At 47.6% G+C, this 22,546-nt stretch overlaps 1 protein-coding gene across 1 annotated transcript in view; it reads left to right on the top strand.

Annotated features, from left to right (window-relative positions):
- The window catches only part of NUP50 (nucleoporin 50), a 63,817-nt gene extending 42,508 nt beyond the window's left edge, over positions 1-21,309 (top strand). Inside the window, exons 6-8 of the mRNA XM_085652437.1 lie at positions 3,810-3,894; positions 5,118-5,236; positions 20,937-21,309. Of these exons, the coding sequence (XP_085508563.1) occupies positions 3,810-3,894; positions 5,118-5,236; positions 20,937-21,151 (419 nt within the window). The 3' untranslated portion in view covers positions 21,152-21,309. The remainder of the gene's footprint in view (positions 1-3,809; positions 3,895-5,117; positions 5,237-20,936) is intronic.
- The last annotated feature ends 1,237 nt before the right edge of the window (positions 21,310-22,546 follow it).

The raw sequence follows: 22,546 nt of genomic DNA, 5'->3' as shown, positions 1-22,546 counted from the left end.
GATAGTTGAAACAGAATGCACCTTGTTCCCACACTTGAACTTATGCTGTGGCGTGCTATTGTGTCATTCCCATCTTTGTCTGGGATCGAGATATTGCTATAATGTTTAACTCAAAGCATTGCTAATATAAATCCATCAATTGAAAGTGCTGTTCACTCTGCAAAATACAGAGAAATAATGTATTGTCTTTGAAATTGCTTGCCCTAACTTAGTTCTTCCACACTTAAGCTCTGATTTTTTTTTTTTTTCTGGATTGTAATGCTTGTTTATACCTTGATGTGCAAGTTGAGACCAGGACTTTATGCCTTGGAATTAAATTCAAGGCATCCTTTAAATGTTTATGTTCCAGTCTACAAGTTATATCAAACCAACCCCAAAATTGACCCTTACTAACATCTTTGCATTTGGTGAACTGGTCTTTGATAGACACACACACTGATATAGAAGAAGCTCTTACCTTGGGAGCACTCACATTCTCCTGAAGACATGCCAAAATACCATTTATTGTGAGGGGAACTAATGTCGACGGGAACTTTGTGGGATTGAGTCCAGACCATTGAATTATGACTCAATTAGGCCTGACAGTCTCCACATTTTCCACTAGGTCAGGGTCATTAGTCTTGATAAGAACTATACATAGTTCTACCACAATCTGGTTATGATGGCTCAAGCAATTTGAAATGACTGTATAGCCACTGACTCCAACATTTGATTAAATTGTTCTTGTGGTCCCTCTACCGTAAGAATGGGTTTAGGTGTTGTGCAACATATGTGTACAGCAAAATTAAATAAATTACAAAAAAATGATTCACTGCCTTGTCGCATAAGTTAAAACAAACTATTTCACAGACCACCTTCGAGGGAAAACAGCCTAAATGAGCATTAAAGTCCCCAGCTAAAGCAACATAAATATATTCTCTACTTGATAAGTATTACCCCAGGTCACTTTCAAGGGCTTCCCTGACATTCATTGTTAGACCGGTTGTTGTAAAATTAGTTATTCATAACCCTAGGCCAACATTCATACCCAACCACAAAATGTATTGCTGGGTGATGGGAGCGGAGAGTAAGTCCAGTTCGGCAAAAAAATGGAGACCAAAATAACTAGACCGCCTTTCCCTGAACTAGAAGGGGTTGCTGGAGTGTGGTAATGTGTATAGCCATCCACAGTAAATTTAACTGCCTAGGTTTCGTGTATACAAACGACCTTAAACCTGGAGATGATCATTAACTAGTTGCTATTGGTAAGCTTATTTTGAACCCCAGCAGCAGTCCATGATGCCAACCTTACATTTCCCTTAGCTGGTCTTTCCCTTGGGATTATACTATTAGTAGAAGGGATTTCATCTGACTTACGGACTACATTTGGGACACTAACCTCAACAGCTGTGCTTTCTGAATGTGGGACGGAATATATTTCTTCAGTTGGACCAAGAAGGTCTACACGATTATGGGTCATCACATTCTAATGGGTCTCGTTACCCCCTTAGTGACTGCCTTTTCAAATGAACCTCAGTTCATTTTCTAAGATCCTCAGGTGTATTAAAAAAAAAAAAACTATTGGGACAGCCTTAATCCTACTGAAATGTTGGGGTGAGTGGCCTAAGCTGCTTAGTATGTGGCCTACATAGTTACGATTACCAAAATTGACCACTGCACAGCCATTATCACAGGAGTTGTGTGACTTCCTGCCCCACGGAACTCTTCTTACCATTAGCATTTCATTAAAGAGGTGTTTTGGGTTCCCCACCCCTTAGCAAACCAGCGAACGATCTTGGTTCTTAAAATAGACACATTTTCAGGCTGATTAAGGTGGAGGGGCGGGACATCGTTAAGGATGATAAAATATGATGTCGCTTAAGTTGGTAGCTGCAGGGATTTGCTTATATTACTCATAATCTCTTCCTCTCCTTCTTATACCACCCCCTTTATCTCTATTATGTTGGGCACAAGGTTGTTTATTATTATTGTTTAATTCCTTTTCAGCAACCTTCCTAAAGAGTCTAATGCACAATTAGGATAATTAACAAGGGTAGAACTATAGGTGGAGTCATGTCACATACTATTCACTCTTTCTAGAGTCATTTCTCACATGCCTTAAACCTTTCCCAAAAATAAAAGTGGCAAAGTATTTTAAAATGGCTATATCTCTCTGTATACTTCAGAGACCTTGAAAATTTGCCTCTCAAAGAAATGTCATCTGAGTGACATTGGATGTAAAGGAGTATACCAAAGCTGGTTCAATATCTACCAAGGAGACATAACTGCTGCTAACATGGTTGTTACAAAATGAGATAATGTATTGTTCTAGGAGTAAGTAACCTAAGTGAAATTGGGGTTTTGATCTTCTTAAAGCAGTGCTGCCTGCAGCTAAATTTATACGTAAGCTTGTGGAATTCCTATTGCCCTATGCCCAAGGCATATTGTTTGGGGGAAATATGTATTTTGTTTTGCCCTGTCCACTGGATAAGCAGCCAATAGTATTAATCATCTGTTCAAGAGGATTGTCTGCAACTAAGGCAGGATTTGTGTTCATATGTTTTAGCTGTTCTAACTTTTATATATGATTCACTCATGCAAAGCCTTTACTGTTCTGCTGAGCGCTCAAAGGAAATATAGTGAGCGGAGAATTCCGCTTCCATTACTGGTAGTGCATTAATGACAGTGGTTACAGTATAAAAACATGTAGTTGTGTGCAACATTTAACCCCTTAAATGCTGATTCAACAACCCCAATTTGCTAAGTGGTTATCTATTTTTGTGGGCTCTTCCTACTTGCAGTTTTGGTGGAAACTAGTGTGAAACCCGTGGGTGAACCTGGAAAGATGCGTTTTCTGAAAAGTTGACAAAATTCAGAATTTAGGAGGGGATCAGTTGTTTAGTTCGACCATAGTTTTCCTAAAGAAACTTATTGTTGAAATCAAAAAGTAAATGGAAATAAGGAAAAAAGAAAATGGGTGACTTTCTGTTATCTTTGTTTGCCCTAATTGCAGATTTACGGAAGTAATCTACCGGTATGTCCGTTAGTGTCCTGGTCTTGAAGATATTTAGGGTTTATTAGTTGTTCAAAGATACTCTCTACCCAAAACTAACACCCGAGCTGCAGCGTATGAAGTTTCATGGTGTACTGACCATGCATCGATTCATATAGTTAAATGTAATGAATGAAAAATGGGTATGAATGAAGTATATGTGTGTGTGTGTGTGTGTGTGTGTGTGTGTGTATATATGTATATGTGTGTGTGTGTATATATATATATTTATTTCAAATGAACCCAATATACTGAGTTTAGGAATAGTGGTTTGGGGTACCTTTTAGTTAGTTTTATATAATGGTTTGGGGAACCTTTAGTTTTAATCTCCCACTTCGCAGTCCAATCTGCCCTTTACATGATATCCTTCCTCTTCCTCCCTGCCTCCCCCCGCCACTCACCACCACGCATCGGTCTCTATGACACTAGACTGAGGCAATAGAAATCATCACCAGCAAAGGGCCCCTATGTTGGGCCCTTTGGGCATTCCAACCCCAGCCCAATTATGAAGCACGACACATTTTGGTGTGTAAGGGCTTTTGCTTCCCACAAATGACACCTCAGATGACCTCTGTTGATAGTGACAACCTAATTGGGTTGTTCACTACAGAACACCACAACCATGTTATGACACAATCTTTTCTGAACCACTACATTTTGTAACGAAGGATCCACTCTGCTATGAAAAAAGTAAACTTAATTTCTTGTTCATCCCTGTGATCGGTTTCAGAACACGTGGTGCTTTCACAGTTCTAAAAACACTTTTCTTTTATGGCAGATAAAGAAGGCAATGAAGAAAGTGAGGAGCCACCCAAAGCAGTAGTGAATGAAGTAAAGGAAGACGATGCCTTCTACTCAAAGAAGTAGGTATTGCACAAGGACCCGAGTCGTAAAATGATAATTAGCAAGGATATTTCACAAAGATTAATGAGATTTTGTCACAGTTTCCTTTAGCATTTTATCAGCTACTTTATTAACAATATGTATACACATACATAGGATAGAAAGATTCAGCAAACCCCCTGGGTTTGGTAGGTCCTGCTTTCTCTTGGATGCATCTAGAATTACCCACTGTGATAGATGAATTTTCTTGTTAATATTTGCCCTCACAAAAAGACATGCCACAAATCCACATTGTAGCTGCCTGTAAACACCATGGGTGCACCGTTCTTCAATCTGATTACTTATTTTCCCTCCATTCCTTTTTGAAGCCTGAAACATACTAATTCTGATACTCCTAACCTATACAGCACTCTACTTCAACACCACAAACTACCATGTATCTGCCAGACTCATTCTACCTTTGTGGATTCGAGACTCCTGTTAGCAATGAGAAACTAACTAGAAATTTCTCTGGAGAGACATTGTTCTCTAAGCCTAGAAGGCACTGAGATTTTTTTGAGAACTCTGCTTTCCCGGACCTGCGCTGAGCAACAACAACATTCTTATTCTTTGAGTTATCTGCACTGGCCTCTGCCTTATGTTTTTTTGTTTTTAATTTGTTAGATTTTTGTTCCTGGGGTTTAGTCAATCTCATTTTGGTTTTATCCTAGGACTATTTCACACTCCTGAATATGGGCAAAACATTCTAAGTTTTTTTTTTTTTTTTTAAATCACCTTGTGAATAAATACCTAATTATGTAATGATCCCTCGGCTGGAGAATGAGTAACCTACCTTTCTCACATTTTATTATTACCCTTTTAAATATTCTTTTCCTTGTAAGTTGCAGTTTGTGGATGCAACATACATTCTTATTTTTTAGATTAAATTAATTGATTCAATGGTGGCAACTTAAATCCTGGTTTTGGCTTCAGCTTGTTGGTTTTAGGCTAGACGAACCCCTCAAATGGCATTGCACTTTACAGCTTTGCCTGACCCTGTTTACATATCAAATGTAGCTTTGCGTCTGGAGTCCTGTGATTACTTTTTTGTTTTAATCTAAAATAACCATAAGAGCTCATTATTTGCTTGTTGTTTACCTAATATTGTACTGTAAGCAGCTCACTGAAATTGCTTTTGATTTCATTTAAAAAAGTGTCTGGAACTTAAATTCGTGTTTTTTTTCTTTTTTTTTTTTTTTTTTAGGTGCAAGTTGTTTTATAAAAAAGAGAACGAATTCAAAGAGAAGGGAGTAGGCACCCTGCACATGAAGCCTGTAGGTAATAAAAAGACACAGTTGTTGGTGCGGGCAGATACAAATCTAGGTGAGTATTTATCATTTGGAGATATGATGCATATTGTGCCATTATGTGGTCTCTATTAAGTTGTTGTGTTATAGTGACAAATGTCCTAAATAAAATATGGAATCTGGAAAACCCAGTAGTTTGTGAATGATTTTGCTTAACAAGCTTAAAATGAATGGTATTTGTCTTTGCAGATGGCTGTCTTCTTGTAGAATGTAGTAATCTAATTAGCAGCACGCATATTCTTAGGTTAATTTGTTCATATGGCAGTCAAAATGTTTTGCCACGCTCCAGCTATTCAGTTTTTATTTTATTTACTTTATTGGCACTTATCATATATAAACAAGGGCAAGCGCAAGCAAGTAACAATATGAGAATGGTTAGGTTATGTCTTCATACATGGCTTCAAGGCAACATAGTTAACAATTAGAAAGAAAATAACAGAGAGAAAAATGCCCTGTGGCAACACAAGTGGCATCAATCAATGACTGAGAGACTTTGGAAGGTACCCGTAAGGTGGTCATGCTCCTTTCCCTGTGGGGTCACCAGCGAGATGAGACCGATCCAGTTCCTGTGGTAGTTCCCTAAAGGGCAAATAAGTGATATTGACATCAAGTCTTCCCGGCACAGAGAAGTGAACTTTTCTGCTGTGCCTGACTGAGCCAGATTGGGCACACATCCGGTTATGGACATGAAACGGGTGTAATCCAGAGGATCTTGGCCGTCCTGAATGGAGGTGTTGGTATGTCAGGGCGATTTGCTGGGGCCTTCCTTAGCCTTTAAGTTATCACGCAGGGGTTCCCCAAAATCTTTTGGGCGAGATGTGGGTGGCATCATGTCCCAGTAGTGAGATAATTGATCGCTGCAGTATGCTGCCTCAAGGAGCCAGCCCCGCTCCATAGGGGCGCGGCGACCCCTCCCACCCCGCACACACCATAGCCACTCTTCTTTTAGCTAGGATCAAGAGCGGGCCACCAGTTTACGTCTTGTGGGAGGCACCTCTGTCGCATATCCTAGGAGACCCACCATTGGCGTATCCGTAACGTGGAAATCTGTCATGGTTTGAATGGCCCGGAATACTGCATACCAATATCTCAGCACTCCCGGACACGCCCATGCTAAGTGAAGAAAATCTGCTCCTGGGGCTCCACATCTGGGGCAACTCCCAGTGTCTAACAACCCTATTCTGAAGTTGCTTGGGGGTACGATAGAGGCGGTGCAGAAAGTTAGTGTATTAACCTGTGTCTGTAGTTAGGAGAGAAGCCGTCCAATTGACTGCAATAGAATTCCCAGTGTGAGTCTGTAAAGTCTGGGACCAGGTCTAACTCCCATTGCGTTTTAGCTCGAAGTTCTATCTTGGGCATAAGTTGGACACTCGTGTATAATCGTGTGATTAGTTTCTTGGCAGAGGGTGTGTTGAGTATTTGCAAGGGCAGTTTTGGGGGCTGGAAACGCAGGGTTGTTTTCGCGACACATTGCTCTAATTTGGTAATATAATAATGTGTCTGATTTCCCCGGGCCTAGGTCAATGACGGGGATTGTCTAAATAAACCCCTCCACCGTATAGATGTCTGAGAATTTACTAAGGCACAGTCGTTGCGCACTCCTGTGAGCACCTGTTTCTTGGAGAGGTGGTATCATTGGGTTGTTGAGGAGTGGGATAGATGGGGCGTAGATTGTGAGAGGCCTACATTTTCTTGACCCCTTCCCAGGCCCATCTAACACATTCTACGTAGTTCCTTTCACCGCACTGAGCTTTATAAGGAGCATAGAAGGCTGTGTTTAGAGGTAGTGGGGCTGCACGGTCCTGCTCAATCCCCACATGTGGTTGAAATGGAGTAGGGTTATCCAGAAATGGAAAAATTGAGCTTGAGCACATTTGGCATGTAGCTCCAGATCAGGTGCACCAAGTTCACCCCATGCCAAGGGCAGGGATAGGACCTCCCAGGAGATTGGGGGTTGCTTGCCAGCCCAAACCAGTGAGATTAGGTTAGAAGGAGTCATTGAAAAGCATGCACAAGTGAGTGGCAGTGGGATATTCTGAAATAGGTAAGAGAAACTTTGGTAAGATGACCATCTTGGTGATAGCAATGCGCCCGGTGAGAAACCAGGAACGTTTAGACCAGATTGGTATCCTGTTCTTGAGCCAGTCTATAGTGCAACCGTAGTTCGCAACCCATAGAACCTGGATGTCGCGACTCACCCAGATGCCCAAGCAGCACAATGGGTCAGTGGCCAAAGGATAATCTGTGTGGAAGGGAGAGGTGTTTATCCGTAAGCAGGAGTATCGCAGATTTATTCCAGTTGATGTTTATGCCAGATAGTCCTCCGAGCTGAATCATTTCCTGAATTAAGGGGGGGGGGGGCAAGGTTTTTTGCGCGTTGCATATAAAGAGGGATATGTCATTGGCGTACATCAATCTATTCAGGCCTCTTGAGGGGAAGCCCATGCCACGTTTTGAGTGGTGCTGCCTTAGTCTAGCTGGCAATGGTGAACAGGAGGGGTGAGAGAGGGCAGCCCTGCCTGGTGCCACGTGTTATGGGGATTGGCTCAGATAAGAGCCCATTTAGGCATATTCAGGCCATGGGGAGGGTGTATAGAAGTCGTATGTATCTGAGGAAGGTAAAACTGAGACCTAGGACTTCCAGCTTGATGGCGGTCGCACTCTAAGAGTGCTCCGGACCCCCTCCGTCATCCGCCTCCCATCCGTTGCTGTTACCTGCCAACCAACCTACCTCTGTCGGTAGTGATCTGCTGCCCTGCCTGGCGGTGTCCTGGGCCGTTCTGGTGCTGATTTGGAGCCCCGGCCGCCTCGTTCCCACGGCCTGTTTACGCGGCCGCGCGCCAGCAATGGCGGCCGTGTGAGCCCCTGCCGCTTTGTTCCCGCCACCTGCTTCTACGGCTGCATGTTGGCCCTGTCGGGGCGTGGGACGGATCGGGAGCCCTGGAAACCTCTGTGGTTTTCACCCAGGGCCCCCGTGGTGTCGACTGTCTCCGCCTGGGGCCTGGAGGTATCCTAGGAGTCTGGGAAGGGGCCGACCAGCTCCTCTTGGATCCAGGCTGCGGAGCGGATCGGCCCGACCCGGCTCCGGTGCCCACCAGAGACCAGAGTCGGCGCTTGCGGGCTGAAGTGGCGGGCTGCCTCTGACGACGGATCGGCTCACCTGCCTATATCTCCGGTGAGTTGCGGAGCTCGGCTGCCACTGTCAGGCAGCGGAGGGGAGCAGTGGACAGAGACTGGGCCTGCCTGGTTGATTGGGGCCTGCTCTGCCTGTGGGCCCTAGGCGCTGGGGTTTTTGTCTTCTGCCGGCGGGGCGTTGACGGAGCGATCCCGGAGGCTTGGGGCTCCTGTTGGACGCCGGACTAACCTGCCACTGGGGTCCTCCTGCGGGGGTGCGGACCTGTTGGGGGTGCAGCTGTCTCTTCCCGGGTCGGGCCTGCTGCCTTTGCCCTCTGGGCTGCCCCCCCCTGCCTGTGCCACGTGGGCAGAGAGGGCCGGTTTCTGCCCCTCGCCGACCTGACCTGCTCTGCTCAGTGACCGGTACTACGCCTGCGCCCGGGAGAGACTGAGGTGGCGGCGAGATTGGCCTCCTATCTCTGGCGCCCAGGTGGAGGTGCCCTTGCTCCCCCGGCGGTAGTGTTGTGGTGGGCGTATGGCCATCATATCTGGGGGTGGGGAGTGACCTGGTGCCCCCTAAACCCCCCCCTCTCTCCACCATTCTCCGGCTCTTCCTTGGGGCGCCTGGGCCTGCTTTCCAGATAACTTGTCTCCGTAGACTGATCTGTATGAGACCTACGTCTGCGTGCTGCTGTGACCCTGCCTCCGCTGCGAGGTTTGGACCTGGGGCCCTGCGTGAATCTCGTCCATCTGCGGTGTCTCTCCAGGCAAGTGGGCCTGGGGGTGGATTTGGCCCCCGCGTCGGGTGGCGGTGCAGTGGTGGGACGTCGGTGCCTTCCCTGCCCCTTCTCCTTGGCGGGGGCTTGCACCGAGCGTCGTCTAGTGAGCCAGACAGACAGCCCGACCTGGATGCACCCCCCCTTATTGCGACGAAAGACGGCAGGACTCTGAGCTGGGGCGGCCTGGGGGTTGGGGCGGTCCCCTCTTCCCCTCCCCCAGTGGGCCCGGTGCCCATAACTGATTGCAGTGGTCGGCCCTACCTGTCGAGGTGGTGGGCAGGACCCGCGCCCCACATACCCCGGTTCCTCCCACCCAAATGAAAATGGACCAGTTCACCACGGCGGATCGAGACCTGGGCGGGGGGCGCCTGCTGGGGTCGGGGCGATCTTTCCACCATCCTTCAGGCGATCAGTGAGTCGCGTGCCTCGTGGAGGACAAGATTGGGGAGGTGAGGGTGGATGTGTCCCTCATCCGCCAGGACCTACGCAACGGCACGCATCACGGAGGCGCAGTCCCGTCTTTCCACCACAGAGGATGATATCATCCAACTTAAAACCCAGGTGGCCCGCCTCCAGGCCCAGACCTCGGAGCTCCACCGTCGGACAGAAGATGCTGAAAATAGATCGTGGAGGAACAATCTACGCCTTCTTGGCTTTCCCGAGGGAGTGGAGCATGGTCACGCTGATACATTTGTGGAGACCTGGGTGTGCTCCTGGATGCCTAAAGACTGTCTTTAACCCTGGTTTGCAGTTGAGCGGGCTCACTGCTCCTTGGCCCCCAGGACGCCAACTGGAGCTCCCGCCCGCCCCATGATCCTTAGGGTCTTTAACTTCCGTGACAGGGACGCCATCCTTTGGGCGGCCAGGGCACAGGGCCCCTTACACTTCCAAAATAATAAAATAATGACTTTCCCGGACTACTCCAAAGGGGTGCAAACCCAGCACCGCTCCTATGATGAAGTCAAGCAGAAGCTTCGCTCCATGGGTCTCCGCTATGGACTCCTCTTCCCTGCCCGGCTTAAGGTTATTTTCCAGAACAAGACATTTTTCTTTGACACTCCCCAAGTGGCCTGGGCCTGGCTCACGGAGGAGCGTCCCCTCTTGAGGGGGCCGGCTCCCTCTCCTGCTCGTCGGGGAGCCACGCAGCAGCACCCAGTCCTGCCTAAGCCCCAGCGACGCCAGACCAGATCCCGCAAGAAGAATGATGGTCGGAGGGCGGAATCTCGATCACTGGGTGTATCCTCTCTTCACCCTCCCTCCCCGCGCTCTGACCCCAAAGCCCGCTTCTCCCAGTCCGGCTGCTTCATTACTCGCCCTGAGTGACATTCCTGGGACCCTGCGCCGCGAGGTGTCGGGCTCCGACCTGTCCCAGAGCCCTGAGATCCGTGGATCCAGCGATGAGGGAGCTGATTGAGCTGGGCCATATCCTAGAACATTGTTTCGGGCCTCCTGGTACCACCTACAGGGTCCCTGGACTGAACGATTCCGCATCAAGGGTATTCTGCCTTACTGTTGTCTAGACCCTGGTGCCTTACGTTCTATCTTGACTCAAGATTTGCTTATCCTACTGACCGCACAGTCGACCTGACTGCACTGGCAGCTGTTGACAATTCTTTATCCGGTTACATGGAGGGGGGTCCATCTCAGCCATGCTCCTGTTTTCGCCAAGCGTTTTAGCTTCGTACTTAGCCTCACTGTGAGGTTGTTGGTTTAACTTGTTTCCTTCTTCAGGGCGACAGATGCTTCCTTCTAAGAAGTATAGGGTGGGGGGGTTGGGGAGGGTGGGGGAAGACCATTGTCTCCCATCAGTTTGTTGTTTTTAGCCGCCTACTGGCCGCTGTTCCTAGTTGTCTTCGGTAGCTACACACACACCCACCTGTTTGCCTTCGATGCTGACACGAGACTCACCGGATCACACACTTCCTATTCCATGTTCTGGACCATGTCAGGTTGTTTCCCACGGGACCCAGGCCTCTTGACGCTTACACTCGCATATTTCCACACCACTCACCTCGATGATGCCCACTTTCCATAGGGCCCTCCACTTCCTCTCCTGGAACGTCAACAGCCTACTTGATCGTATTAAGCGTACTACTGTCCTTCGTAGCGCCTGCCACCATGTGCCTGACATCTTGTTTCTGAAGAGACACACCTCCTGGGCTCACATTGCACCTTTCTCTCTCGATACGGGTTTGACAGGGTCTGGCACTCTGGTTTTACAAGTGGCACTCTGGTTTTACAAGTGGGTTCCCGGGGGGTGGCCATATTGCTCCGACGAGGACTTCCCTTTACCCTGGCCCATGTCGAGGTGGAGACACAAGGCCGTTATGTGGCCTTGACGGGTACAATCGAGGGGCCAGCCCTGAATCTCTTGTGCACATACATCCCTCCCGCCAATATGGCCTCCGTCCTTCGCCAGCTCACACCGATAATCTCTTCCTTCCCACCTGGGCTGACGGTAGTGGGGGGTGACTTTAATGCCGTCCTGCAACCTTCGCGTGACACAACAGGTCCTCCATCAGCTTCCCGCTTAGCCGCTGCAAAACGCATCTCTGACTGGTCCTCTGCCCTGGGTCTCTGTGATGCCTGGAGGCTGTGGAACCCCCGTAAGGAGCAATACACTCATACTCCGGCAACCCACCACACCCACATCGACCTATTTCTATTGCCGACCACGGACTCCCAGCTCTTATCCGGGGTCGCTGTGCTGCCCAGAGGTATCTGTGACCACTCCCCGGTCTCCCTCCGTCTGGGGACCTCCTCTCACGGCACCCGTACGGTATGGCGGATAAATGCCTGGTTCCTGCAGGACGCTGACATTGTCGCATCCCTTGGGCAGGAAATGGAGCTATATTTCTCTACTAACACTGGTTCTGTTTCCTCACCAGGAACGTTGTGGGAGGCCGGCAAGGCCGTACTGCGTGGTGTGGCCAGAGGCCTGGTCCACGTGAAACGTGTGGAACAGTCTGCGCGGCTCGTGCAGCTGGAGGGAGCCCAAGTTACCAACGACAGCGAGGACTCCGCTCGTGCTGCTCCGCGACGAGATTTGCCAGATCTCGCTGGAGGCCGCTAAAATGCTATGGCGCTCCTCGGTGGCGCGCGTGTATGGTTGGGGTGATAAAAATGGCAAACTGCTCCACAACTTAATGTCCTATCCCAAGGCCAATCGTATTATTTCGGAGGTCCGGGACGGGGCTGGGGCTCATCATGTTACTGCCCATGCCATTGCACAAACCTTTGCTAGGTACTACGCGACCCTGTACGCGGCCCAGCCTCCTCGGACCTCCCTACCAAACCTGCTGGGACCGAAACACACCTGCCGTGCCGTTGCCCGACAGCCTCCGAGGCTCTTGACCTCCCCTTCACCCCGGATGAGATGCACAGGGCTATCTCGCTGTTGCGCTCCGGCAAGACGCCCGGGCCCGACTGCTACCCCCAAGAATATTATGCGACCTATCTCGACACATTGGTTCCCCATTTAATGGCCCTATTTAACCATGTAGTGGAGGTGGGATCCTTCCCGCCAGAGCCGGACGTGGCCACTATTGTGGTCATCCCAAAGACACACCCATCCTCCCTTGACTATGTGGCTTATCGCCCCCATCATCAATACGGATGTCAAACTTTTCGCCACGGTATTGGCCCAACGGCTCCGTCCCCATCTGCTCGGTGCGGTTTTATGCCTGCCCGGGGTACCCTACATTGTATCCTCTGCCTCGCACTTGTGCACCGCTACCACCTTACCCCGTATCTGGCATTGCTTTTTCTAGATTTCGAAAAAGCATTTGACATGGTGAACTGGAATATCTCGAGGACGTGTTGGTGACGATGGGTTTTGCCCCTTGTTTCGGCGCTGGATCTGAGTCCTCTACTCACAACCTCGAGCTCGGGTCCTCATAAATGGGGTGTTGTCCGAGGCGTTCCCCATCCAGAGGGGAACTCGCCAGGGCTGTCCGCTCTCTCCACTCCTATTTGCTCTGGCGATGGAGCCCCTGGCCTCCCTTATCCGTCAGGACTCCCTCATCCGAGGTTGGGCCTGGGATCCGAGTTGCACTTATAAGATAGCCCTGTATGCCGATGTCCTTCTGTTTTTGGCAGACCCGGAGACCTCTGGCCGCGTCTGCTTGGATGCCCTTTCGGCCTTTGAACGGGTCTCTGGCCTCAGGCTCAACCCGGCTAAGTCCATGCTGGTCCCCCTGCACCCCTCCCGGGCGTGCTTCAACTGGCAATCGGATATCCCCCTACGCAGGCAATCGTTCAAGTACCTGGGTGTGTGGATCGCCCTCCTCCCGGCACTTGAGTGGGCCCTGAACATCGCACCCTTGGTCGCTAGAGTAAAGGCGGATCTTAAGAAATGGCAATCCCTCCCTCTCAACCCTCTGGGCCGGAGTGCCCTCTTTAAAATGATGGTCCTCCCCCGTTTCCTGTATATCCTCCAAAATACCACCACCCAAATCCTGGGTAGTTGGTTCCGGGAACTGGACGGTGCCTTCACTCTGTTTCTATGGGGAGGTGGGAGGCCGCGCATGTCCCTAGCACATTGTCGTATTCCTCCCTACGATGGGGGTCACTAATCTCCACCTCTACCTGGCCACACTGCTAATTGTGGTACATGACAGGCCGGGTCGGACCAGCCTCCCGTGAACCAATCGAGTGGAACTCCAACTGGTGGACTTTGCGCAGATTCAGGCATACCTCTACGGGAGCCCAGTGCCACGGGATCTCCCCTCCCCCTGTCACCAGGACGGTGTTTATGGACTGGCGCACAGCCCTGCGCTGTGTACGGTGGGACTGGAAGCTTACCAGCCAGACGCCCTTATGAAGTGGGGCATGGTTGGGGGGTGGGGGAGGGGTCATCTCTCCAGGGCTTTTGCCAATGGGATCTTGTAGGGATCTCTGTATTGGGCCACGTCTGGGTGGGGGACCACATCAGATCTTTTGCAGACTTACAAAAACGACATTCCCTCCTTCCCTCCCAATTCTACAAATATTTACAGCTCTGGCATGCCCTCCATGCACACATTCCCTCTCCCAATACCCTTCTGGAATTTAGCCCCCTGGATGCCCAGGTGTTGATGGGGAACCTTGGCAGAGGCAGGGTCTCGCGTATTTACCGTCCCCTAGTGAATAATGGTCCCGCGTCCCTCAACTGACTCCGGGCCCGATGGGAGGGATGGCTGGGTCCCCTGGAGGAGGCAGACTGGAGAGATGCCCTTATGGCCCCCGGGACCCTGACAACCTCCTCCAAACTGTGTCTTGTCCAGCTTTATTATCTCCATGTGGCATACCTCACCCCCACACGCCTGTACAGTGCCCACATGCGTTCTTCCCCAGTCTGTGCGCGTTGCAGCTATGCCCTACCAGACTTTTATCACGTGGTCTGGCAGTGTCCCGTTGTGAAGCCATTCTGGAGGGGGGTGGAAACTGAGCTTGCGCGAGCCCTGGGTTGGGAGGTTCCCCATGACCCACTGCGCCTGGGGGTGTTTGATGGGTCCCGGGCAGATAAGCGCCTCTTGGGCACGGTGGTAGCAGTGGCGAAGCGCGACATAGCAACGCTATGGTCCCAGGCCAAGCCGCCTACTGTGAGGCAATGGAGGCGTGGGGTGGACTGGTGAGGAGCCCCTCTTCGAGGCCGTGGGTTGTCTCGAACTCTTCGGCAGAATTTGGGGCAAGTGGTTCAACTTGCTGCCCACTTGAGGGGGTCTGGGTTTGTCGGTCGATTGCATCTTGGTAAACAAAGGTCTTACATACTTTATCTGTGCTATAGGAGTCTGTCACTGTGATTGTAATTTGTCCCGATGATGTGTTTGATTTGCTACCGATTTATTGTTGTGCTAAAAATGAAATAAAGTTGATTATCAAAAAGAAAAACTGAGACCTAACGCTGTAAAAGTAAAAACAAGTAATCCCATGCCAAGGAATCTAATGCCTTGGTGACATCTAACAGAGTGGCAATTGCTTGAACCTCGGGGTGAAGATGGTGCATCACTGTGAACGGTGTTCTCAGATTATGCACATTAGATCGCCCCCGGTATCAACCCAGCCTGATCCCGCCTGATCATTTTTTGGCAGAAGCAGCAGGAGGTGATAGATAATAACATTCTTGCTAAAATTATTGCCAATGTTGATGAGGTACAGTGGTTTGTAGGAGTCGCACCTGTGCTGCGGTTTATCAGGTTTGAGCAGAGATGTGATGACTGCTTCACACAGCATGAGGGGGGAGAAGGCCATTCAGTCCTCATACATTGCCAGGAGTTGTGGGGCCAAGAGTTCTGCATATTCTTTATAAAAGGCGGCGGTGAAGCCGTCCAGCCCTGGCAGCTTTGCACAGGGAAGTGAGTTACTGGTTTGTATTATTTCCTCGGTTGAAAGGCGCATATCAAGAAATTCTCTGTATGAATCCTCCAGCCAGACCAACTGCATCGAATCTAAATAGCTAGAGAGTTGGTCAGTATCTCCACTTGGCTGTGAAGTACATTGGGTTTCATATAAGTTCTTCATTGTATCTAGTATGGCGGGGGTTGATCCAGTGCATAGCGTGCAGCATCTTCTAAATCAAATATGTAGGTGAGGGAACTTGCGCCCTTTAGGATACCTGCAAGAGTCTTCACGGGCCTGTCTCCCTCCCCATAGCGCTGCGCTTGGGCGTCCCTGTTTAGGTGTTTTACTTCACGTTCAGCCTCTGTGTTATAGTCGGAGATTTTCTCCCTAATCTCCGCTAGGGTGGCTGGTTGGTGTGACCTGTGGTAGTATTCCTCCAGGGTTTTCAGTTGCTGTGTGAATGTGGACAATTGGGAGCGGATTGATTTCAGAATGCCAGTCTGCTTGGATATGCATACCCCCCTTATCACAGCTTTGAATGCTTCCCAGATGACCGAGGAGGAAGAATCGGTAGTGGTATTTGTCGTAAAATAGGATATTATTTCAGCTCTAATTTCTTCATTGAATGCACTGTCCCGAAGTGCGCCACCGGAAGGTGCCAAGTGAAGCTACTCGGGGCTAGTTTGGGATGGTGAATCCTAACAGGACCGGTGCGTGGTACAAGAGCGTGTGACAAGTGAGTTGCTTTGGCTTCCCAGAGTTTAATTTCCTATGAAATGAGCCAGTAGTCAATTCGGGACCACAAACAATGTGGGGCGGTGAAACAAGTGCCCTCGCATTTTCCCTGGCGGGATCACCTCCAGACATCAAGGAGGCCGTGATCAGACATGAGTTTGTTTATAGTGCCCGCAGCCCGAGAGAGTGGTCGTCGCGCAACACCTGATCTGTCCTATCCTGCCGGTCATCGAGTGCGATATTGAGGTCTCCACCCCAGCTCTGCACCGGTGACCTAGCCGTTAACCAACTGCCAAAGGTCAGTGAAAAGCCAAGGCTCGTCAATATTTGGGCCGTAGACTGCTACTGTTATGATGGGTTGAGTATAGAGTGTACCCATGACAACAAAAAACCTGCCCGCTGTGACCCTGCTGAGCGGCCAGGGAAGGGCCCTGCGTAGGAGAATAGCCACCCCCTTGCATAATTGGAATACAGCGAGGTGTATGCTTCATTATGCCACCTGACACACAATTGATGGACGGAATGCAGAACAAATCCTAACATTCACCCCCAGTCAAGAGATCTGGGTTAAATCATCATTCTTTTGCTCACCATGCCACCCCAGTTTAGACCTGGCCATATGCAAATCAGTCTTGACCCTGTACCTCATGGGAACAGTCCAGCCTGACCTGCCAAGCCAGGTCCTCCCTGGACTGGAAACCAGCATCCTAGGACCGGTTTCGGGGGTTTCACCCCTCTTCAGCCAGGATAGCTTGATTCCAGTGGCACAGTGAGCCCAGGACCCACGTCTGGGCATACCTGGCGCACTTAGGGCGAGAAAGCAAAAGACAGCCAGGCTTGCCTGGCAGTTTGGTCTGGACTGTTCCCATGGGTTACAGGTCAAGACTGATTTGTATATGGCTGGGTCCAAACTGGGGTGGCTTAGTGGACAAAAGAACGATGGATTTAACCCAGATCTTTTGACTGGGGGAGAATGTTTGCATTGTCAGCAATCCGTCCATTTGTTTGCTGTACCTCATTATGCCACCTAGCGAACAGGGCCGGTGCAGTGTGGAAAGTAAGATGAAGTTTTGGGAGAAAGCAGACATCTATATGACGATGGGTAATGTAACCATTAACCAGCCTGGATTTACGGTATGAGGAAAAATGCTTACTTGTTGTGGTGACCCACGAGAAAAGATAACAAGAGATCGCAACTTGTTCCAACCTGTTGTGGAAACCATAACTTGTGCCTAATTTCACTGTGTACAATATTTTGTGCATCAGTCCCACGTTCCCCCTTATCCCCTGCACCAACCCCCAAACATGCTCGTGAAAAGTAACCCTCCCACCTCCCAGTTCCCTCCAATAACAAGATAACCGTATCATGGGAATCATCCTGTGGTAAAGAGCAGGGATGGAGCGGGGTGTTGGGGTCTCCCCACTACAGCAGGCACGTGACTGTATACATTATACATTAATGCATTAATACAAGGACATATAGCACAGGTACACTTATGGCTCTTTAAGGGTTGGGCCCATAATCTACATATGATATACACACACACTTATGGGCCCAACACTTAAAGAGCCATATGTGTACCTGTGGTATATGTCCATTGAATTTATCTGTATGTCCCTAGTAAAGATTTAGAACATGTACACCGGGCCTGTAAATTTAAATGATACTTGTCGGCGTGCAGCATTTATTGTGCCTCCCAATTAAATAGCACTTAAGACATGTCTCAGGCCTGCCATTGCATTGTGTTGACAGTTTTTAAACTGTCAATTTAACCTGGCAAAATTAACCTTTTTTCCAAGACTAAATCTCCCTTTTTAATACGCATAAGTCCCCCTTAAGGTAGGCTCTAAACAGCCCATACGTCAGGGTGCAGTGCATGTAGAAATGTTGGATATGTACTTTTACATATCTCCTAGTGAAAAACTCCCAAATTCGTTTTTCATTACTAGGAGTCTTACCTCTCCCATAGGATAACATTTAATTATCTTATTACATTTAGTAAGTGATAAGTTTTTTTGGGGAGCAGGTAGAAAATGCCATGTTTTGGTCTCAAAAGACTTGTAATTCAAATCCTTTCTAATAGTAAATTCGGATTTTTAAGTCACAATCCTGAAGATGCCACTTTTAGAAAGCTGGATTTTTTGTTATTTTTCCTCATTTTCAGCCCTTGTCATATGACTGTGAACAGTTGACAGTTGTCCTTTGTGTATTCCTCCCAGACAGCGAGGCAAAGGGGGACAAGGTGTTGGCAGGATGGGATGGGATGGGAGGGTCGGAGCGGTTCCCTGTCCCACTTACATTTCATAGGGGCTACCTCAGCAAACTCACTAAGAACTTGACACAGTCCTTAGTCACACTAGATCTCTTGGATCCTGGGGAGGAAGGAGAATTCCAAAACCAGATGTGGGGGACAAGTCTAAAAGTTTCTCCTACCTCAAAAGCTGGCACTAGGAGAGCGTGGGCAAGTTTGCTTTCTTTCCAACCCTTTTTTTCCCTCCCTGGAAAAATGTTTACTTTTGCCCATATCCCAATGTTCCAAACAACTCGAAAAGAAGGAATTCCTGAGACACTCCTGAAGAGTTGCGAAAACCCCTTAAACATGTAGGTTTGTAGGCATGCTCAGACTGAAAGGGCATTCCAACTCTGAAACTACGGCTTCCCGCTACTCCCAGGCATGTATATCTGCAGAAAGTTGACAATCATGGCATTGCTAAAATTCAAACCCTGGTATGACTCCTGGCATAACCGGAGAGACTATCATCAGATCTAATATTTTACCTAATTTGTCACTTCACTCCATGGCACCAAAAGGAGAAATCTGAGATTTTATGGGTAAAGTAGATACTTGAAGCATCCCGTTCCACATGCAAGTAGATGTAACATTCTAGAACCCTGGTAGGTATCCTGTTCTTTTCACATTCCTAAAATGTTCCAGAATTCCTTGGGCAGAATGCCATCTGAACATAAGATAGAAAAGCGATGGTGAAATACAGTCTATATGTCTTGGCTATACGCGACTGTAGGAAAGTGGGTTTCTCTTACAGTAACCTGCCCCTCATCATACATCCCCACCCACCCCCCCATGTTTTGCCAGATTTCTGATGCACTTTGACTTGATGTGCCCTGAGTCCCTGCCAATCCGGTTCCCAGGGTGTGTGTTCTTTTCCAAACTGCACAAATGTACCCACAATTGGCACCCCTCAGGCCACATGTAAGTCCCTTTTAAAAGGTACCATGGGTCCCAAGGGCACTTTGACCAGGGAAGGCCTGTAAGGGCTGCAGCACATATTGTGCCACCCTTCGAGGTCCTATACCATAACACACACACACACACACACACACACACACACACACACACACACACACACACACACACACTGCCATTGCAAGCTGCGTGTTTTGGTACAGAGCAAAGTGAAGAGTCGACATGGCACACATACCTGTGTGCCATGCCTGTAACCCACTGCCTATGGTATAAAAAAGTCACCCCTCTAGCTGGGTGCACTATACCACTGGTAAGGTACTGTTGCATGAGCACTGTTCCCCTACAGTGTCTAAGTCCATTCTTAAACATTGTAATGCAGTAAAGCCATAAGGAGTATGTGGTCTGGGAGTTTCTCATAACGAATGCCATAGCACCATATTGGCTTTACTGAATTCTGGGAAGTTTGGTAGCAAACGTCTCAGAACTGATGCCAGTATGACATTTATTATACAAAGCACTCGTAGGTCATCTTAGGGATGCCCCATAAAAAACCACCAGCCTCTGGTGGGGTCCCTGACTGGTACACACCAGCCTGCCACCACAAGAACAGTCCCTGGACTCCTGGGGTGGGAGCCTTTGCTCCCTGACCCAGGAACAAAGCCTTTCCTTGGCGGACGGTTCACACATTCCCCCCCCATGTCAGGAAGAGCTATCTATGGCGGGGAAGCTTCAAAGGCCTTGCCGCCGTTGCAACACGACCCCCAGCCTCTTCTATCTGGACCTTGGGGAACCTTATGCCTAACCTCAAACTCCCTCTTGTAAAAAGTTTACCTGTGAAGCCGATAACCATTTTTCTTCAATAGGTACTCTTGTTAAGAGACTTTGGGCCTTAAGTGTTGAACTGATGATTGTATCGATAAAAGAGAACTTAACTACAAAGTATGAAAAGTCTTACTTATGGTGTATTGTGTGATCCTAAGGTGTGGTATCTAGGCATACCATCCCCAGTACTCCAAGTAATCTGAAAGTACTTACTGTATAATTCAAACTCATTTTAAAGTGATACAAACCTGTTACAATTGCCAATTCAACCACAACTGAATTTCCTTGATCAGTCTTGCATTTAAGAGTTTTTTACCTACCTGTGCCAAGTCCTGCTTGGTTCTTAAATAAACATAAATATACCTTTTTTATACTGACCTAATTTGACTGGATTCTGTTTGAGTGTGTTTTAATCAGTCCTTGATAGAGTGAATACAATAAATGCTTAACACACCCTCTGGATAAGTCTAACTGCTCGCCCTTACTACCACAGAGAGTTTTTAGTACTTACCTAATTTAGCCTCTGCTATACCTCTGGGCAACCCTGGATTCTGTGCACACTATAGCTTACTTTGGTGTAGTATATACAGAGCCAGCTTCCTACAGCAACTTTTCTGGACAAGGTGCCTGTTCTAGTAGCACAATGAATGTCATTAGTCATGCTAAAGATTTAAATTCTTGGCAGAGTTTTCTTTTCATTTAAAACATGCACTTTTTTCTTTTTGTTTTGCAAATGTAGGTAATATTCTGTTAAATGTTTTGGTCCAGCCTTCAATGGCCTGCTCAAGAACGGGGAAAAATAACGTGATTGTTCTATGTGTACCAAACCCTCCCATTGATGAAAAGAATCCCAGCGTCCCGGTTACCATGTTGATAAGGGTGAAAACCAGTGATGATGCTGATGAGCTGCACAAGATTTTAATGGAGAAAAAGGAGGAATGGGGATCTCCGTAAAATACTTCAAGGAATTGCCAAGAAGCTGCTCTCCTTTCTTTTGGAATTTATTTTTGGTAAAGCTGAGCAAATTGCAATGTTAAAATTATAGATATTCTGAATTTTACATTTTGTATCACAAAGATTTATTGGCCAATAAAAGCTTTAACTTAACACAAGAATGTTATTTCCTGTCGAACTATGCTTTCAAACACGACACCACTATGCTGGCTCAAATGAAAAATTGATATTGCAATTTTTGTTTAAATACCATGGACCGTCTCTCTATAGTGTGAAAGTAATCTTAAGGAAGACGTTCGTTCGTTTGTTTATTTATTTTTAAGAGAATTTTGAGGTGTTAATCAAAATTCTAATATGAGAGCAAAGTGGAATGTGTGGAAAGATTTGTATTTTGCATTAGTAGACTGAATAAGTGCCAAACTGACTGTTAAATTCAGCAGCAGGTCTGGCACTGCGGTGACTTTTCTTAAGATTGTGTGGGGGCGCAATACTTAAACCATATACATTAACACTAATTTTCTTTTCAAGCAGTTTTCTACACCAGGCTCCTACGATATTTCTATAAGAGGCTAGTACTGAACTATGGTGAAACATAACTATGCTGTATATACACCCTTGCAGGAACATACACACTGACACATGAACCTAGTGAACATAGACCAAGAGATTAAATAGCAGTGCTAAACCTGAAACTTTAAACTATCTTGCGCCAAATCAGAAAATAAAAAAAAACTGTTAGAAATCAAGTAGCAGTGAAGTAAAGTTGTGGTGGTTTCTCTATATGTTTGTGTAATGTTGATTTAGTGGTTTTTGCTTTCTGAGCCACACTTGTTGCTTTGCATTTCTTTTTTTTTTTCTATTGTTCATGGGTTCTCGTGTTGTCAATTAAAAATATTCACATTTATTTTCTATTGAGGAGTGCCAGAATAGTCGACAATAGTGAAGAGGTGGTGGTTGTGCTTGACACAATTCTTTGCTGCAGTTACAGGGTTTCATATTAGGTATTCATCTGTTTCAAGCACATCTGTAAAGCCATCCTAGAGAATAGATGTGGTGTTTCAAAAGTGCCGTCACCTGGTTTGTGCCTTTAAGATGAAAGGTATGCGAGAGGAAAAAACTTTGTAATCAATGTGAGCAAAATTTGTCACTAAGGTGCCTACACATTTTCTGCTATTGTTTAGAGCTATCGTGAAAAGGAGTGATGTTGCTAGCACTTTGCCACATGGTGAAAGGTCATCTTTCAGCAACGCTTGGTTGGTATTTCGAAGTTTCCTTAGCCTGCTTTTTTGAGATTTGTAATTCACACTGCTGCAGTATGTTGCAGTTATTATAGTTCTGTTGGTAAGACTTTAAGATGGTAATTTTAAATATGAGGATCTTCAATATTAATTTGTG

This window comes from Triturus cristatus, chromosome 4_1 (genome assembly GCF_964204655.1).
Source record: "Triturus cristatus chromosome 4_1, aTriCri1.1, whole genome shotgun sequence".
Taxonomy (NCBI): domain Eukaryota; kingdom Metazoa; phylum Chordata; class Amphibia; order Caudata; family Salamandridae; genus Triturus; species Triturus cristatus.
The sequence above is the reverse complement of the archived record's forward strand: the minus strand, read 5'-3'. Positions and strand labels throughout refer to the sequence as shown.